Source organism: Buteo buteo, chromosome 9 (assembly GCF_964188355.1).
Source record: "Buteo buteo chromosome 9, bButBut1.hap1.1, whole genome shotgun sequence".
Lineage (NCBI taxonomy): Eukaryota > Metazoa > Chordata > Aves > Accipitriformes > Accipitridae > Buteo > Buteo buteo.
In genome coordinates, this window is record NC_134179.1 from 43,663,839 (window position 1) to 43,683,320 (window position 19,482).

The 19,482-nt window shown below is 40.3% G+C and overlaps 1 protein-coding gene across 4 annotated transcripts in view; it reads left to right on the plus strand.

The window, feature by feature from the left end:
• Positions 1-19,482, plus strand: part of SPOP (speckle type BTB/POZ protein) — a 30,792-nt gene that overhangs the window by 583 nt on the left and 10,727 nt on the right. Inside the window, exons 1-6 of one of the 4 annotated variants that reach the window (XM_075036375.1) lie at positions 6-464; positions 3,024-3,095; positions 15,325-15,467; positions 15,823-15,944; positions 19,043-19,194; positions 19,299-19,426. In XM_075036375.1, the coding sequence (XP_074892476.1) occupies positions 15,390-15,467; positions 15,823-15,944; positions 19,043-19,194; positions 19,299-19,426 (480 nt within the window). In that variant the 5' untranslated portion in view covers positions 6-464; positions 3,024-3,095; positions 15,325-15,389. Of the gene's footprint in view, positions 1-5; positions 465-3,023; positions 3,096-15,324; positions 15,468-15,822; positions 15,945-19,042; positions 19,195-19,298; positions 19,427-19,482 lie in introns of those variants that run through there. The other 3 variants (XM_075036376.1, XM_075036378.1, XM_075036377.1) reach the window with 3 other exon arrangements.

A 19,482-nucleotide genomic window follows, 5' to 3' on the forward strand; every position in this document is an offset into this window, starting at 1 on the left:
AGAGGGCGCGTGTACAGGAGGAAGCTGGAGGCGGGCGGTTGGGTCGTGCGCGAGATTTTATTACGCATGCACGGTGGTTTTTTTTTTTTTTTTTTTTTTTGAGCGGGGGCGGGGCGGCGTGGTTCGCCTGTGGCGCATGCGCGGCCGGGAGGGGAGCGCTGGGAACAGCCATATCCTGCTTGTTCGTCAAGTCGGCGCCTGCGCAGAAGGCTTCTGCGGGGACTTGCGGAATATTGAGCCTCTGCATCTGCTTGGGGGGAATCGGAGGAGGAAGACATGCTGCCAAATAGTGAGCTCCAGCTGCTGGTGTTCTCCTAGGGGGGCTGGCTGCGGAGTGGGGGGCAGAGTCCGGGGGGCGAGAACCCCACCCGCCGCACCTGCCTGGGACAGGGCTTCTCGGGCTTCCCCGCCTGCCTCGGAGCAGGGCTTCCTCCGGCGGTAGGAGTCACTCGTAGGGCCAGGAGGTAAGAGCTGTGGGGAAGGGGGGCAGGAGTTGAGGGGAGAGAGGGATCGGTCGCTCGGCTGGGTGGAAGGGTGCGAGCGAGGGAGCAGGGCCTGAGGGGGGGGGGGGGAGAGGTGCGGCGGGGAAAAGTTGGGGGGAGGCCTGGTTAGGGGATTCCTAGAGATCCCCGGGCAGGGATGGAGGTTCAGTGGGGTGCCAGGAACTGAGTAAGGAAACACGAGTGGGAGAAAGGAAATAAGGGCTGGAGTGGAAAAACTGAGATGACTAACAGCATAACCAAGTAAGGGATGACAGGTTGTAGCTTGGCCACTGAGGACTGTGAGGCACATTTCTAAATCGGGAGGGAACTCGGTCTTCGTATGAATTAGACCCCAGGGTGTCTGGGATCTGTAGTGGTATTTCTTAGCTGTGTCTCAGGCCTGTGGTGGTGTTTAAAGGAAGTGGTGCATCATCATGCAGTATGGAAAGGCAAAAGAATTCCCTTTCGCAGTTAAATGTGTTGCTAATGCGATTTGATAGCAGAGTGCTAGTGCTTGCTACAGGCATTATCTTGATTAGTGATAGATGATATTATAAAGGTAAAATATTATTCCCGGAGTATTTGTCAAGCTGCCTGTGAAATGGAATTGTCTTTTTCTGACAGGAGGTTTTAGACGGGAGAAAAATATAGACTGTAGTGTTATTTGTTGGCATTTTTCTGTAACTCAGCACTATTAAATGTGTTTACATTTGTGATTGTAGAGCGTCATTGTGACATAATGAAAAGGAATACTTTTTTGTGATCTCTTTTTTTTTTTTCTTTGCTTTTAGAGTTCTAAGTGGTTTTGTCTGGAGTGTCTTGATGGGAAGCCCTATAAAAGTCTGAAGAATTAGATTATTATTTATGCTTTATAAAACAGAACTCTTTGGTTATAAAAAAACCTAAATTAGTTAAGTAAAACATATACCTGGCTTGCTTCTTTTTCAGTGACATTTTCTAACCAGATGCCCAGAGTGATTTGGTTTCATTATGTCACTTGCTTCATTGTGACCGGAAGAAAAAAGATTATTTTTTTTTCTTAATGGTACTTCTGTCATGGATGGGTATCAAAATCAAGACAACATGATAGCAGAAGTACATTGCAAGCCGTCATCCTGTCACTGTATCAGTAGAGGACAGTAATACAAAACTGTACCTACCATAAGATCATAGAAACTACTATCAAATCTATTACCCCGATTCACTTGAGTATAGTTACCACTATTATAAAACTAATTGTGTTTACTCCCCAAAACCTCCAGGATTTGCCCATAGATACAGATCAGGGAGGGAGTTAAAACGGAAGGGGTTTTGGTTTGACACATGGTCTCAGTAAGCAGTACCATCGCTGATTGCACAGATCATAGTGGAGTGTTTAAAAAAATACTATTTCTTGTGTAATTGGTCTTACAATTACCTGATGTTTTAACATGGAGAAGGTACCAGTACTGGCAGTAGTATTGGGTTGATTAGACTTGATAAATGTTAAAAACAATTCCATTCACCAGAGTCTTCTCTCAGTTAGTTTCCACTGAACCAGCTTGACCAGTGTGGGGGGAGGTTTAGGGTTAATCTCTGAACTGCAGCTGAGCCTCTAGATGGACCTAGTGTTAGGTATGTGCTGTGAACTGAGTTCGTTGCCCTGTGTGATTTTTCTAGATACCAATCCAGTTTACAATAAGAGGGACTTAGCAGCTTTATTCTTGGCACATCCTTCTGTTCAGCATTTTACTCAGGGGGCTTGCCATTCCACTGCCTGGCTCACTGTGGACCTGTAAACTTGAAATCATCTGCTTCATTTCTTCCTGGACATTATTTCTGCAAAATTGGGCATAAAGCTGGGAAAGATACCTATTTCTTGTACGAACAGGAGCTATTGCTGTGTTACGGATTGCATTCATAGTTCCACGCTTGGAAATACCCACTGTAATTTTGTAAAATTCCTTCTCTCCTCCCAGCTTTGGCTCAATTTTCTGCACGATTGGAGTATTATGTAAGATCTTGCTGTATTCCTCCAACCTCTGACTGCTGGTGTTTCCTACTCAGCACAGAAAGGAAATACAACAAAAATGTTTTTTTAAAAAACAAAACAAAACAAAAAAAAACAAATAAAAAACCTTTATTGAGAGTGTTGCTTCTTGATTCTCAGTCGATAAGCTGCTACTGCATTCTGTCTTGTACTTTGTACTTGAGAGACCTCTTAAATAAAGCATGCGTCCCAAGTTCTAGAAACACATGACTGTACAGGAAACTAGCCTGAGATTGAAGTATTCGTACCCTTGAGGAGGCAAAGAAGTTGTTGTTTTTCAGAAACCGTATCTGTAAATATGTTAGAACTTCTTTTCTTAGTTTCATGTTGTTAAGTGTCCCTTTAATGAACTCTGCAGCAGTGTTTTGGAAGGAAGGAGTTGAGTGATTCTGGAATTCTCTTCCGTTTTGCTGATGTGCATAGCTGAGAATTCAAGAAAATACGTAGCACACCTGAAAAGTAATTTGTGGGTTTTTTTGTTTTTGTTTTTGTTTTCCTCTCCACATTTTTAGGACCGAAAAGATGCAGAACCACTGACTGTGTAGCAAATGCCCGGAAAAGACTTGGGAGTTCATTTTTATACTGTGAGTAAATTCTTTGGCTACAGGCAGGAGTTGCACTGTTGCATTCTGTGAGAGGTAGCTGGCTTTACAACTCCATGGATTTTTAGACATCCATAGAGTTTTATAAAGTCAGGACTGTGGGAGGGGTTAAACACTCCAACATTAAATTCAAAACTGGAAGATACTGTTTTGGCCATTGATAGAATAGAAGCCAGTAGGATGCTGGTGACTTTAGATACACTGACTAGAGAAAATAGTATTAAAATTTTCATATTGAGATCTCAGTTCAGCTTTTCTTAGCCTGTGTTGTAGGTCTTACTCAACAGCTTATACTATATGACTGTGGACTTTAAAAATGGTTTTAGGTAGAAATATAGTGTGTATGTTGTGCATTTTAAATTGACTCTGATTTAATACTTGGGCTTTGAATCATATACAGTAACGTTAATGCTTTTAAAAAAAATTGATCCAACTTCTGATAGCAGAAATAATTTTCCAGCAAAAAAGGATGACCTTGTACACACTTTTAAGAGACTGGCATACAGAAAAAGTCAGAATATTCATTTGAAAATATGCTAATTTCTATGTGTTTTAAATATTTAGGAATCTCATAAGTTCAGTAATGTTGTTTCTGAAAACATACTGGAAGGTTTAGAACTCTAAACACTTAAATTTATTACATATTCAGAAACAATTTCCTGTCACACTGTGTGTAAACTTACAGGGTATAGTTGGACACTAGGATGCTTAAATTGCTGACTGATAGTTTAAGGTACTCTGAATCACTACTTTTTCTTTGGAGTTAACATGCCACCCTTCAAGTTAATAGAGGTACAGTTGAAACAATTTCATACATGTCACTGGCATGTCTGACGTCACATCTATATAGCATCAGTCTGAAAAGGCTTGTGATGTTCTAAAAATGGAAACTGTATCTTTTGATATCAAACAGAACTTAAAGAATTACACTTTTTTTAACTATGGATATGCAGGAATAGTACTTGTAGAGGTTCACAAAATGATTTGTGGGACTTAAACAGCAATGTGTAGTTGTTCAGGTTTTTCTCCTCCTTTCCATGTAGTCTAAGTCCTTGTATTTACTGATAAACAGCAATCTCCAAAATGAGTATAACCTGAATATCTCTGAGCTGTGACAAGAACTGATACTTAAGCCAAATCGCATGGGAGAGTAGATGGTCTAGAAAAACTTACTGATCTTAGAGCCAAACAAGATGTAGAAGTTTGCTTACAGTACTTGATCAGATGAAGAAGTAACTTGAGAATATGTGTATTTTTTTTAAAAGTGTGCCTTTAGTTACTGTTCCGCCCACATTCTTTGCTCATTGCTGCAGAAATTTGTTCAACAAATCATAAATCAGATCATAATTATATATAGCAACTTTTCTCTAATAGCAGTGGTTTACTAGTGGGAGATTTCCCAAGATTATTATTTCTTCAGCTTAGATTTTAAAGCTAGCGAGCCCTCACCTTCTCTTAAAAAGAAATCCTTTTTATTTTTTATTTAAAATAGTGGATTTGCCTTTGTGTCTGAAAGAAAAGCTCAGATGACAGCCCTAGTTTTAGAGACATGCTGATAGCAGTGAGACTGGAGAGCAGGTGGAGACAAATACACTAAGTCGTCTGGAGCTGCTGTATAGCAATGCAGAGAAGCTGCCTGGCTGCCTCCCAAGTGTTGCTGCATAAAGAGGCTAGAACAGACGCTGACTGCATCAATGGAAAAGTTTTCAGTTAACGTGGCTAGAATCATGCCTACAGATTAACTATGTTGACTGTTAAAGAATGTTGTCCTATCCGCCCCCCGCCCCAAATCCGTTATCCATTATCTCATGGTGAAGACATCATACAGTACCTTCCTCAGATGCATAGAAGGCAGGCTATTGTAGACTGGGTATCCGGACCTTATAGATCTGCCTTTGCAATTTCAAAATCATATTAAATGGCACCACTATATTGATGCCTTCATTTCCTCAGCTGCTTTTTTGTAGAAGTGTGCAACCTCAACAAGTTGTGCTTAAAAACCACAGGTATCAGTTTGATTAGTTTCTTAGAAGCACTTGTGGGCAGTAAATGAAATTCAGAGAACAGTCTTTTACTACTGCATTTGAGACAGATGATATTTCTTAAGATTTACTGTTAGCTTGTGATTTTGTTATACTTGTTCCCAGAGAAGAACAGTGTCTCGGTGCCGGTGTTTGAGTCCAGAAGTTTTGAAAATTGCTGTCACTTGTTGTGGTCTGCCTTACAGACCTCTGCTTTCTAGCAAGTAAGACTACAGTGAAATGACTGTCACTTAAATTTTATATAATATAATTTTAATCAGGGAGCGCAAGCACAAGCATTATAGTAGATTATAGTCAGCTGTATCCTCCTGGAAATGTTCTGCAACATCTTTGTTTTACGTTGGTGCCAACCTAACCAAACCTGCAAGTGTGATAAAAGTCCTAGTGTTACTTGGTAGTAAAGATCTATAACTTATGTGATTAAGTTGGTTCTTGGCTAGTGGCTAGTTGATATTTCTCTTTAGTTAATACTGTCCAGTAGCTTATTGAGTTTTGCTGTTGATGGGGAAAATAGTAGGAAGGCTTTTTAAAGTGTTCTTAGAAGAACAGAAGAAGGTAACAGGAAGAAATCAAAAGCAACAAGAACTGCTTTCTTTGAGGCTGGACACAGTTTATGGAGATGGCTTGTTGGTGTAAAAAGGGAAATAAATGCAGTTATCCTCTGGGAATTTGTTTTCATGTACTTTTACCTTTCCCTCTGTTTTTTAAGGATTCAATAAATGGCTTATGCCAACAACAGCTTAGAGTGTGTAATTAAAATTAAAAGTCAGCAAATCAGTTCCCTGTGTCCAACATACTTCCTTTGAGATTTTTTTCACTTATAATACAAGTTACGACATTAGTGCTGAAAGCAGTGAAAAGAATGCACCTTACTACCCTGCTACCGAAGTGTCACTAATATAAACAGACATATAATAATGCCTCTGGCCCAGTCTTTTTTCCCATTGACTAAAAACATATTTAATATAGAATGTCTAAGCTACCGAAATTTTTCTTTACTCTTTGTCTTATTAATTCGATAATCCTGGTCTTGAATGGTGAGGATATTCAAATGGGGGTGTAGGTGAATGCCATAATTGTTATTTTCAAAGTGTGATTTATGGCAAGATGTGATTTGTTTGATGTTCATCTGAGTAAGATTATTAAAATTATGCTAGCAAAACCGTCATGCCTTATTGAAGTTGGTGTAATATGTTTTATAGAAAACACGGCTGCTGATTTTTGAGGAAAGTAGAGATGGGTTGGAAGTGGAAGTTAGTTGTAATTTGATTCCCATCTCCTTCCTCTCCTTATTCCTTCTAATGTTGATGTCTGATAAGGTCAGAGAAAAGACTGAACACAGTAACTTTGAAAATTAAGGACTCTTCTTGCCTATAAAAACAGAAGTGTTGGAGAAGCATCACCTGGTAGCATAGGTTGCAAACAGGAGTCTCTTTGAGTGCTTGTAATTGCTATTTATTATCTGTTAGAAATAAGTCCCAGAGTGAGCTTTCTGTTGGAATGAAGCAAGCAGTTGATTTCTTTTCACGCTTTTCCAAAAAGCTGGGTTTGCATGCTGATTCTAAGAGTGCTTTTATTTGGCAATCATATGATCTTTACATTTAGCAGGTTAAAATAATTCTCATAACCATTTTGAAGTCATGCAGCAATTGCAAGAACGTGAAACAATCCAGTAGTTTGATGTCTAGTTTTGGCCATGATTGTAATCTCTAAATTGATTATTTGAAAGCTTAATTTCCAGAATAATAATGGCAGAAACTGCATTGCAGCTCAAGTTGGTTTTGATAAGCTCTTAGAAATATTAATGCAAGATGGCAACTGGAAAATGTTATGTGAGGACTACCAGATGTTTGTATTACTGGAAAGTTGATATAAATAAAAGGCTCCAGAGGGGATTATAGTCTTGGTGGCTTGCTAGAGGTCAGATCTGCAATCCCATTTGAATGCTTTAGTGGTGTTTGGTACCAGGTCTCACCACAGCAGATGGAAAAATGCAGTCCTGCTTAATTTTCAGTCTTTGCTTGTTCTCTGATTAGACATCATACCACTTAGGCATTTTCTTCCAGTTATTTTCAACTCCTCAGGAATCTGTTGGGATTTTAGAGGTGTGAGGTATTTCTAGCAGTGTGTTGCTCTTACAAGAGCAGAACAATCTACAGAGGAGAGAAAAACCCCTGCTGCTGCCAGCCTGCTTTCAGAGTCAGAGGCTTCCCCAGGATATTAGGAGGTTTTCTGGGAAAGAGTAGTTTTCATGGCTTTATCTTTTAATTTGGAAGATGATTTACGTGCCATGAAAGTGCAAATGTTTCACTTTAAAAAATATTGCTAAAATGGCAATTGAGTTACTTGACAAGTGACAGGTAACAATTTACCCTACACCTAGAAACTGAAGCTGTAAAATACTTTTATGATTTGCCTGTGAGGGAGGGAGACTCTACAATAAAAGAGTTCACGGGCAATAACAAAATCCTTCTTTTAAAAAATAAGATCAGGTTTCTTATTGAAGACAGAAGTCTGCTCAGGCTGATTGTTTCTGTAAGACCTAAGCTGATGTGTTTGAGTAACATTTTTCCTTAGGAGAGGAGAGAAATGAGCAGGGATGGATTGGCAGGAGGGAAAAGAAAAGAGGTGAAAAGGGGAATTTGGAGAAAAAGAGATTTATTTCTTTTTAACATGCTTATGATCTGAATTAAAAAATTGTGAGGAAGATTAACTTCTGAGGGAAGACAGTTTTGAAGATTTAAGCTTTAAGTATCTCAGGATGTACCTCAAGAGAATTGAAGATGGAAGTAGAAAGAGTTAAAGAAGAGGCAAACATCTGGTGAAAATAGGAATGGTGACTTAAAGGCAACAGTAACTCTAAAATAAAAAAAGTTTTGTTTGCTTTTAAGAATTTGATTGCTTTCTATATTTACTGGTGTGGATGTAATTCTAATATACTCTGGGTAATTTATAGTTAGGGTTGGATGTGATTAAAGGGGATACAGTTTTCTGCATCTGTTCAAACACCGGCATGAAGCAGTCTTAGAAGAATGTTGAAAATAGGACTTAACTTAATGACTGAAGAGCAGAAATTTTCGGTGGAGGATTTGTTTATAAAAGCAGAAGGTTATTTAGAGAACTCTCGGCTGCTTCTTACCACCAACTTCCTCTCCCTTTCCTTGGTTTAGTTTTAGCTGTTTGCTGTTTTATCTGGTGATATTTGGGGACGAGGGGGAAGGGCTGGTAGGTGGTCTACAGCTGAAGAATGATGGTGTTTCTTTTCTTACAAAATATATGTAAAACTTCTAATTCTCCTTACAGTGCTGATGTTTTGCTGACAATTGTCCCATCCCTTAACAGTGTCTTACAAGTTTGGGGTTTTTTTTCCCCCAGTTTTATAACTCAAGCATTGGTTTAAGGGAAAAAAAATTAAAAACATTTGAAGAATGGAAAAGAAACACTTACTTTCAGGATATTTCTCAAAGTGGAATTTTGGTTACTGAATTCTAGTGGGCTGCCAATATTCAGTGCATTTTGAGATAACTCTATCCGTCTATCTTATTAACTGTGTTGAAAATTATTTTCTAGGTAACTCCTCCACTTTTCCATGATCTTTCATCTCAAAAAAAAAAAAAAGTAAAAAAAAAAAGTAATTCTGAATGTTCCAACTTGATAATGAGTTTTCTAAAATAAACTGAATTAAAGGTGTATGTGTCACCTTAATTAAAATCTTTTTATGCAGTGTCCAGAGGGCCCTGTAGTGACCTCGTGAATTTGGCCTTCTCTAATGTACTTGGCAACTTTGGGGTATAATAAAAAGAAGGTACCCATCCAAGTTCCTGAATGCCACTGATGGCATAATGGGGACAACTTAGAAACTGAATCAGGACTGATATATGGTGCCTTGGAATCAAGAGAAAAGCACAGGCCCTCCCAACTGTTGAGAGATCTCATTTGCACTGTATTTTAAGGAAACCAGGTTATGTCTATTGTCTCTGTCTCCCAAATGAGAAGTTGTAGTTCCTCTGGCCTGGTATGCATCTTCCACTGGATGCCAGTTCATTCCTTTTATCTCTCTGCTATGATTGTGTTGATTTTCCAGTCTGTTCTCTTATGACTGAAGATTGTAAATGAAACTCCATGTGTCATTTTGAGCTCAGCAGTTTTTGTGGCACTCAACAGGGTACAGGTTAAGTAAGATCTTTTTTTGGATTTAAAAGCACAGAAGGTAGAAAAGGTGTAATGCACACATGCCTGGTTTTTATAAAGAGTTCAAGCTTAATCCACCAACCACTTTTTTTTGGCATAAATTATGCTTCCCTCTAATGCAGGTACAGTTAAGTCTGTATATATCCCCTTCATGTTGCTCCTTTATAGTTTTTCTCCAGGCAGTGATTGGCTTATTTTGTAGAACTGTTCACATTTCTTTGTTCCAGAAAGATAAGCCTCTTGCATTTGTAAACCAGGCTTCCTGTCAAGACGTAGCTCTTTGGTATTGGTCACTTTCATCTTTTATAAGTGTTGATTTCTAATCTTAAGTCTATTTTTATTGGTACAGATTGTTTGCTACCTTGGTGCAGTCTCTTCGACACCACCATGTTAATAATTAGGCAACTTTGTGTAACCTCTGGAATTCACTGTGCCTGACTTTCAGCCTGCATTTGTAGCTAGACAAGGTTTCCTGCCACACAGGAGACATTTCAGTCCGTATGGCTTGGCAGTCATTAGCACAGGCTCTGTGAATGCTTTGCCCATCATTGTTTTCTTCTGTGGTATGGCAAGTAGGAAGAGTGGTATGATGCCCTGTTTAGTGTATACATTAAAATCTGAAAACTTAATTCTTTTATTCATTCACTAGTTAGATAGCATTGAATCCCACTCTGCTCTTTCAGTTAACTTGCCCTGTTTTTCCCCCCTTTTCTTTTTTCTTTCTTTATGGCAGTGAATTCAGACCTTCCATTGTCCTTTCCAAGGCTTTGAAGAATGCAGGAAGATAATGGTCTTTTCCTGTGCTTCCGCATCTCATCCCCTTGTTTTATTGCTCCAATTATCTTTGTCCAGCTCCTTTTCTCTGCGCTTTGTGCTGTTCTTGGGTAGTCTTTGATACGTTGCTGGACCAAGAAGCAACCACCCCAGTTTTTGAAACACTTAATTAAAAATATTCTTTTTTTTACAGACTTCTGTAAGTTATCTTCTGCTGAGTAAAACTTCCTGAAAACGAATAGACTTGGAAATTTCTGGTGTAAACTACTGCTTTCTTAAAAGGTAGTTGGTTTATCTTGATAAGTTTAAAATGACAGGCTGTTTAGCAAAAGTCTAGTAATTTTGAGGCCTCTTCTAGAGTTGTTGAGTTGATATTCCCCACTTCTGTCAAGTCAAGTCTCTGCTGCTCACAGAATAGTTTTGACTGCTGATTCCTACAGTAGATTAAGTTTTGAGCTGAGATGTCTTGGTACAGCTGCTAAGTCAGGAGATAATTATGAGGACAAGGTGGCAAGGGAACGTTTTCCTGTACTTCAAAAAGGTCTGATCTGGCTGCGGTTCTTAGATAAAATGTCTTCATCTGGAAGTGGTTGTGAATGAGGTGAGAATTATTCTTTTTTTTCACTGTAATCTTAACTATGTCCAGAGACAAGTGCTGTTTGTTATTTATATCCAAGGGAGTAAGAGACTTGCAGACTGTACGTGGATTTGCAGGAGTCCAGAAGATAATATTTTGTATTTTGTTTCCTGTGACTTGATAGTTATTCCTGTACCTTCAAGTTTGTCCCTGCCTCCCCTGGCCAGAAAGAATTTTGATATCCAAACTATTTACAAAATGTTTTCCTAAAACCTCTGCCTGCAGCGCTTTTTAATTCACTCCTAGTTCAGAGGTGCCAGCACTGTTAGTAAAGAAGTGTGAACTGGTGAAGTATTAAGTGTTCATTAGCAGATAAACACCGGGCTGCCCTGCTGATTTCAGAAACTTAACTTTACCTTAGGTCAGCTGTGGTTCTTTTTAAAATGCATTTAATACTGGTCCATGCCAGAAGAGTGATTCAGCATTTGAAGGTGGAACACATGGTGGTTTCTAAGGCACACTTCTAAGGATATACTTCAGTGACCTTTTATGTGCTTCCCCTGTTCATCTGCATGCTAAGCAAGGCAAGTGGCAAGTTTTTCCTTACTGCTAATTTTTGTGAAAGGCAGTGATGGGTATTACCTGTTTATTCCCATTATGACTTGCTGCAGCAGTAGAAGTGCCAGTGATGTCATTTGATGACAAGTATTTGATGGTTGATTGCTGTATTGAGCTAGGAGTATGTTGGAGTTTAACTGTATTTTTAACTGTATTTAACTGCCTCACAAAGCATCTGTAGAAAACTTTGACATACCAGACAAAGTATTTTCCAAATAATAGAAAATCTTTAAAATCTAGAACCTTTGTCCCCTTTGGGCCATTTTAAAAGCGTAACGAGCGACACACTGGCATGCAGCAATTCTATTAGCACGTTGTCATAACTTTTATTACCACCTGCCTATCCAAGCCATCTGGGGGAAAGGATATAAGATGTAAAAGTGACAGTTACTCAGAGGATATTAAATAGTCCTGTGTATCTCAAGCTCATATATTTGTGTTGCCTTTAGACCACAGAAGCTTTCTAAAACTTCTTTGTGTATGTAAGATGGAGGTAATATTTGGGTACATCTTAAAATCCTGTTGAAATACAGAAAGTAGCTGTTAAAGTTTCAATTTTTGCATCACATTATTATCTATTTCCTTCCCCAATTATATGATTGATGGCTGCAGCCTTCTGGAGTTTGCTTCTTGGAGACCAGTGAAAGGTACAGGAATTTAGGATTAACTTCTGCCCTTCATTCAGGAAACCCTTCAACTTCTCAGCATGTTCCAACAGGCTTGATGAATGTGCCACTGTAACATAAAAAGTTGTTGTTGTCTCCTCTTTCCCTCCTCATTAGTCCCTCGTTTTCATGCCGTAAAGGGAGGTGTTACCTCTAAATTTACCAATTTGTCTTCAAGAAGGACCCACTGGAGTCTTTCAACTGCTTAATTACCTTTAGTGTTAAACCACTTCTCTAATGTATGTGTGGAGATACTGAGTTGCTTCAGTTTACCCGGAAGTAGAAGTCATCTTATAGAAAACTGCTTATTGTTGATAAATACCTTATGTGGAAATTGGTTCCTTATCTGAAATGTTCTGGATCTGTTCCTTGTAATTATTCTGAAGCCAGACAAGGAGAACACCATTGTGGCCTCAGAGTCACCAGGAAGATGCTGATCGGACACTACTGCTGACTCTCTGGCCATTCCTCACATGGAGCTTTAGGATGTCTCACGGTGATGGGCTGTGCCCAAAATCCCTGTTTTGGAGGAAGAACAAGTATGTTGTTGTGGCTTAAGGTTTAATACACACCTCCGATTTGACCAGGTGTATGGGGAGATGTATGGAGGGCCATAGTGTCGCTGTTTCAGAGAATTCAAGTTATTTTAATTAAGTTATTTTTATGTCTTTTCTTCATCCCTCTAATGCTTCTTAAATAAAAGTTGCATTATTTCTCACTCTGCATAAGGAAGTATTTTTAAAAAGACCAGAATACTTCCGTGTTGCAAGTAGTTTGAGTAAAAAGGCATTAGTTAAAAACTAAAATCACTGAAACTAACTACAGGTTTAACAACAACAACCAAAAAATCTAATTTCATGTCCCACGCGTGTGTTTTATTTATTTGTTGTGCTTTATTCCGGTAAAACCTTTTCATTAGACTTAGCATCTTGTTGCTCAGTGTGCAGACGGGTTGCTGTCCATGAGGATGTGAGCTTAAGAAACTTCATCCTTTCCCTGGCTGCTTATTCTCCTCTCACAAGTTTGTGTCCCCGTTGTTTGTGCCTGTGCTATAAAACAGATCACTAGAATGATTTAAATTAAAAATAGCTGCGAACAGAACAATGTAAAAGCCTGGGTGGAGTTGAGCAGTGCTTCTGTGAACCCCAAGGGGAAGGAAAAAGCTTGGGTCTCTCCTGCCCATAGACTAAAACCAGCAAAAAGGCGTCATTCCCTCAGCCATGGAGAGGAGGAGGTGTTTCTTGCTGCTTGTGCTGGAATTTCAGGTTTTATCCCCCAAAGATGGGTGACTGGAGACAGTGAAGCAATGATGTCCTCGGTGGCAAGACTGAATGTTGCCCATGGAAGGGCAGTTAGCTAAGTATGCAACAGTAGTGTCTGTTAATTGTGGCTTAATGTGAATGACGCGAGTGGTATAATTTCATTTCTTTGGAGGAATTATGGTAATTTAAGTTTTAATCTAATAAAACCTGCAGCAAGTACCTAAAGTGCATATTGATGTCCCTTTCTTTTTAAAATGTTGATTTTAAAATAAAAATTCAAAAACTTTTTTTTTTTTTCCTCATTCCATGTGCACAGCACAAACTGCAAATGCAAGAAGTTTGTAAGAGAGTTTGATCTGAGAGCATGCGGTTTTGCATTAGTGCTAGTTGTCTGCAGTTCGGATATTACGGAGTCAGCTGTAGTTGTATTTCCCGGAGCAAAGCTCAGGAGCAAAAATTTCCATTGAGTTAAGTGTGCATCTCTGCAGGGTGAAATACTTACTTCTTAGCTCCCGATAGCCAGTATCTCTTTTTCAGTGTTTACATGGGCCCACTTGTGCTTTTTTAAAGGAAATTAAACCTGAAAAAAACCCCACTCTTTTACAGTTAAATAACGCCTGTGTACCAGTATTTCCAGGTACTTTCTGAAGGCGCATAGAACTCAAAACCCAAGTACAAAGCCGTAAACTGGAGGGGAGGCTGATGTGAGCCTTGCTTGGGAGAGGTCTGGTCTGCAGCTGGACGCTGCACTCAAATCCAGACGTGCCCTGCAACTGTGCTTAAAGACTCCAAATTATGTTGATAGCAGTTTGTGGGGAATTATGTGCATATATGTTGATGTGCTTTTTGTGAACGTTCTGTTTTGAGATGTGGGATTTTTAGGTATGTGTTCTCTGTGCTTTCCACCATTTCCTTTTCAACAACTAATGACTTGGCCTTCTTCAAGAGTGCGAGTCTGTGTTTTACCTTTTCTCCCCCAAACCCCCTCCATATCAGCCTTTGTATTTAAAGCAATTCATATCGCAAGATAACAATTCTATGTCTTGTACTCTTTTTTTTTTTTTAATCCTTTCAAGTTCAAAACTAACAGCAATGGAGTTCTTGTGGTTCACTGGCTATCCTGTGCAGTAAGAGGAAGGCAGATAAGTACCACAGAAAGTGTTTAGCAGAAGGCTAAACTGTAAGACATGTGATGCTATTATATCTGCCAAAGTTATGAATCCTAGTTTCCAAGCTCATCTTTGAAAGATATTTTGTGTATCTGCCTTAGGGATCAGGACTCTGAAGTCAGAGATGGGTTGATTATTCTATTTTGTTTTAAAACCTCCCCTCTGGTAACTGGGTGCCTGTTTTATCAGTTGTGCCTGTGTATTCAATCAGGTGTGTTGCATTGGTTTTAACCGCATATGTTCTCTGCAGATCACAGTTTGACTTGGCACTTAGGAGTTGGGAACTTCACTAGCATATAAAGGCAATGAGAATTTCGTTCTGTCCAAAGGGATTCAGTTTGAAGGAGAAGTCATTACCAACACCTTCTCTAATAGTAAGGCTTCAGGAGAGAGTTTAAGCTATAGGAAATTATTCTGTTGATGTTACTGGAGACACTCTGAACCTAGGGTTTTGTTTTGCTGCTGAGTTCGGGTTGCATGTTGCTACCTGTAGCTTTTTCAGATTAAGAACTTCATTTATCAAATTTATCTCTGATAGTCTGAGACTCTCAAAATGAAAATAGGGAGTAAGTAGTGAGTTGAAATGGTAGCCTCAGGGTAAAGTAGTAAATCCCAAGTCAAGTGGGGGGCCTCCTATTTGAGTCTTGGACTCCTTAAAGGAAATTATATGCTAGGCTTATTCCTATAAGGAGCTGCATATTGAAAGAATGAGTGGAGGTGGTATATCCCTTCTTCAGAAAACATATGGTAACAGTTTAAAATGTTGAAATGTAGCGTATTTTGAAGGTGCTAGGGGGGAGGGAGAAAGCATGATGGCTTTAAATTGTGTCCCATGAGGTTTAACAGCACTCCTGAAATTTTTTTTTCTTTGTTCTTAGTTTGGGGATTTTTTTCTCTTTTTGGGGACTGACAGGGTGAAGATCAATTATACCTTTCTTCTGCTGAGTTGTGAAATTCTGTTTAGTATTCAAACTGGCGATGTCAAGGGTGCCGAGTCCTCCTCCTCCGGCAGAAATGTCGAGTGGACCTGTAGCAGAGAGCTGGTGCTACACTCAGGTAAGTCCACACTGTGCTGAGATACTCTTGACGTAACGCGGTGAGAACCTGTGGTAAGAAGTTTAATCAAAACAAGTTTAGAGTCTGGATTTTCAGGTGATGTCTTGCTTGCTAACAGCGAGCATTCACCAAGGCAATAGTAGAATGTTGTGCTTGGCACTTGGCGGAAGTTTGGAGGAGGCAGTTGGAGAGGTCCAGCTGCCACTGCCAGCCGTTTCCAGACTCTTGTCTTGTGCTTGGGGGTCATTTGTCATGCAAGTGACTCAGTAAAACTTCCAGGTTTTCAGTTTTTGCCTTTAAGATGGAGGAGGTGAATGAGCATGATCCTAAACTGCCTATTATCCTCTGTCTTAAGATCAAGGTGGTGAAGTTTTCCTACATGTGGACCATAAACAACTTTAGCTTCTGCCGAGAAGAAATGGGTGAGGTCATCAAAAGCTCAACCTTTTCATCTGGAGCCAATGATAAACTCAAATGGTAAGAAATAGAGCAGAGAGGTTCACCTTGTTTGTACAACTGTGTGAAAGAATTTGGGGTGTGAGGTGGGTTGACCCTGGCTGGATGCCAGGTGCCCACCAAAGCTGCTCTATCACTCCTCTCCTCAGCTGGACAGGGGAGAGAAAATATAACAAAAGGCTCATGGGTTGAGATAAGGACAGGGAGAGATCACTTGCCAATTACCATCATGGGCAAAACAGACTCGACTTGGGGAAAATTAAATTTATTACCAATCAACTTAGAGTAGGATAATGAGAAATACAACCAAATCTTAAAACACCTTCCCCCTTACCCCTCCCTTCTTCCTGGGCACAACTTCACTCCTGAATTCTCTACGTCCTCTGCAGCGGTACAGGCGGACAGGGAATGGGGGCTGGGGTCAGCTCATCACATGTTGCCTCTGCCACTCCTTACTCCTCAGAGGGGGGACTCCTCGCTCTTCCCCTGCTCCGGTGTGGGGTCACTCCCATGGGAGACAGTCCTCCACGAACTTCTCTGATGTGAGTCCTTCCCATGGGCTGCAGTTCTTCATGAACTGCTCCATGGGTCCCTTCAACAGGCTGCAGTCCTTTATGCACAGACTGCTCCAGTGTGGGTCCCCCACAGGGTCACAAGTCCTGCCAGCAGACCTGCTCCAGCGTAGGCTCCTCTCTCCAGGGATCTGCAGGTCCTGCCAGGAGCCTGCTCCAGTGTGGGCTTCCCACAGGGTCACAGCCTCCTTCGGGCATCCAGCTGCTCCAACGTGGGGCCCTCCACAGGCTGCAGGTGGAGATCTGCTCCAATGTGGACCTCCATGGGCTGCAGGGGGACAGCCTGCCTCACCATGGTCTTCACCACGGGCTGCAGGGGATTCTCTGCTCTGGTGCCTGGAGCACCTCCTCCTGCTCCTTCTTCACTGACCTTGGTGTTTGCAGAGTTGACTTTCTCACCTGTTCTCACTCTTCTCTCTGGCTGCAGTTTCTGTTCCGCAGCAACTTTTTTCCCTTTCTTTAATATGTTATCACAGAGGTGCTTCCACCATCACTGGTGGGCTCGGCCTTGGCCAGCAGCAGGTCCATCTTGGAGCTAGCTGGCATTGGCTCCATCAGACATAGGGGAAGCTTCTAGCAGCTTCTCACAGAAGCCACCCCTGTAGCCCCCCCCACTACCAAAACCTTGCCGTGCAAACCCAATACATTGTACTCCTCACCTCTGTGCATCACATATTTAAGAATTATCATTAAAATCCACATTGTTCACACAATCTTCACAAACTTCACGTATATCAACAAAGAAGAATTCTCCACACCAATATCAAAACAACATCATCACAACACCAACAAAAAGCGGACAGTTTACACACAATCCACCCCTTGTCCCTTCACCACAATTACAACATCATAAATTCCCCACAGTCATTCCGCTCTTCGCTCTCTAGCTGTGTTCAGTCCATGTTTTGCCTGTTACCTCTCCCAATTACTATCCTTATCTCAAATTCCTCATGCCCCAGATTGGGCGCCAAAACCAAAGGAAATATATTTTAAAAAAATACTTGTACTGCACACGAGTTCTTGCTTCCTCGGATGTACAACATATGCACAGGGAGAAAGTATTGTTGCTTCAGCACAGTGTTTGGACACACAAAACAAATGTGAGGATCTGGCTGTTTGCAGTGCTTCTCTGATAATGGAAAACATCAGAAGTAATAGAAGCCATAGCTGGAAGGGAGACTACATCCTGCCTTGAAGCAGAGATGTGCCGTGGAGGATTATTAGTGTCTTAAGTTGGGGGTTTTTTGACTGGTGTTTATCTTAACAAGTTCTTATAAGCCAGTGAAAGTCCACAGCCAGTGTATTCAAGCTCTATTTCAGCCTTGGTTTCAGTCCCTAATACTCCACGTTGTTAAAAAGATAATTTTTGCCTGCACTGTAAATCCTGCAATTTAAGACTATTGCTACTGTATTACCTTTCTCTTTATGGCAACTTTTCATGAATTTGGAGACTTAACATTGTTATTTTGATCATTGCTGTGTTCTATAACTCCCTTCTGCCCAGGACTTCCTGCTTCTTAAAGATGATGGGTTTTTTGCCCTTTTCCTTTCCTTTAAATCCTTTCTTATCTTCCCTGAGTTCTCAAGTAATTTCTAGTAACTCAGAGTGGACTTTGGTTGGAACGTGTATCTACTACGAGTCGTGTCTGACCTAGTAGATCCATGGACACCTGGTTCCTTACTTTATCCCTTGTTGCTGATATTAAGTGTTGTAGCATTTTTCTTTAAAACTCCTTTCTATAGATTGTGCCAAATCAGCCACTAAATAATATAGTGTGTGTGTATGTGATACAATTTGTGTTCCCTTCCTTTGGGTGGCAGACCTGTGCTTTCCTTGGAGTGCTTTTTGTTATTAAATTACTTACCTTTTAACCTTTGCTAGTCAGATCTCATTGTAATGTCTAGATCTTTCTGATTTATTTTTTGTCCTTGTGTGTTTGAGCTGTTAGTCATTTGGCCTAGATTTTGCTTCTTGTTAGATTCTGTGTCAAGTTTCAGGTCGTGGAAGTGCTTATGAGTTAGCCTCTTCCTGCTCTTACTACCTTTTATTCATACAGGAGTAGTTTTCTCTTTTTGCCCTAGTATTATGTTTTTGAGAAACTACCAGCCTTCTAGAAATCCATTTTTCCTTTCAGTTACTTCCTGTGGAATTTAATTTCTCCAAATTTGTTGCACTTCCTCAAATCCATTGCCTCCATTCTACTCCTTCTTTCACTTTCCCTTTGTGAAAGTTGCCATCCAGGGTGCTTTTCAGAAATTTAAACCATACGCCCCTCCTCTTTTCTCCTGTGTTTTTTTTAATTGGTTTGCCCACAGTTACAGCCTGTATATTATTGTCTGTCTTGGAGATGTAGCAGGAGGCTGACTGTAATACACAGTTACACTCTGTTTACCTGTCTATTATTTCCTTGTGGTTCAGTGGCTGTTAAACAGAACTTGTTTGCTGTACATTTATTGTGAAAATTCTACAATGCCCTTCCTTTGAAAGCTATGAATGACCTGCCAAAAACTGTTCCTGACATCTCATTCAGATGCCTGCTTCTACAGGTGTTTACGTGTGAACCCTAAAGGCTTGGATGAAGAAAGTAAAGATTATCTATCCCTCTATCTGTTGCTGGTGAGCTGTCCAAAAAGTGAAGTTCGAGCAAAGTTCAAATTCTCCATCCTGAATGCTAAAGGAGAAGAAACAAAAGCAATGGGTGTGTAAAAACTCTTTCTGTCTGATGGTTCAGTTGTTTGTCTTTTGCTGTTTGATCAAGCGAGTCACTCAGCTGGTGTTTGAAGCACTGTATCTTTCTTTCAGAGAGCCAGCGAGCATATCGATTTGTACAAGGCAAGGACTGGGGATTCAAAAAATTTATTAGAAGAGACTTTCTTCTGGATGAGGCCAATGGACTTCTTCCAGATGACAAACTCACTCTCTTCTGTGAGGTAAGTCTTCCTGTGCAGCTGAAAGAATAGCAGTTCCATTAGCTTAAGGTAGATGT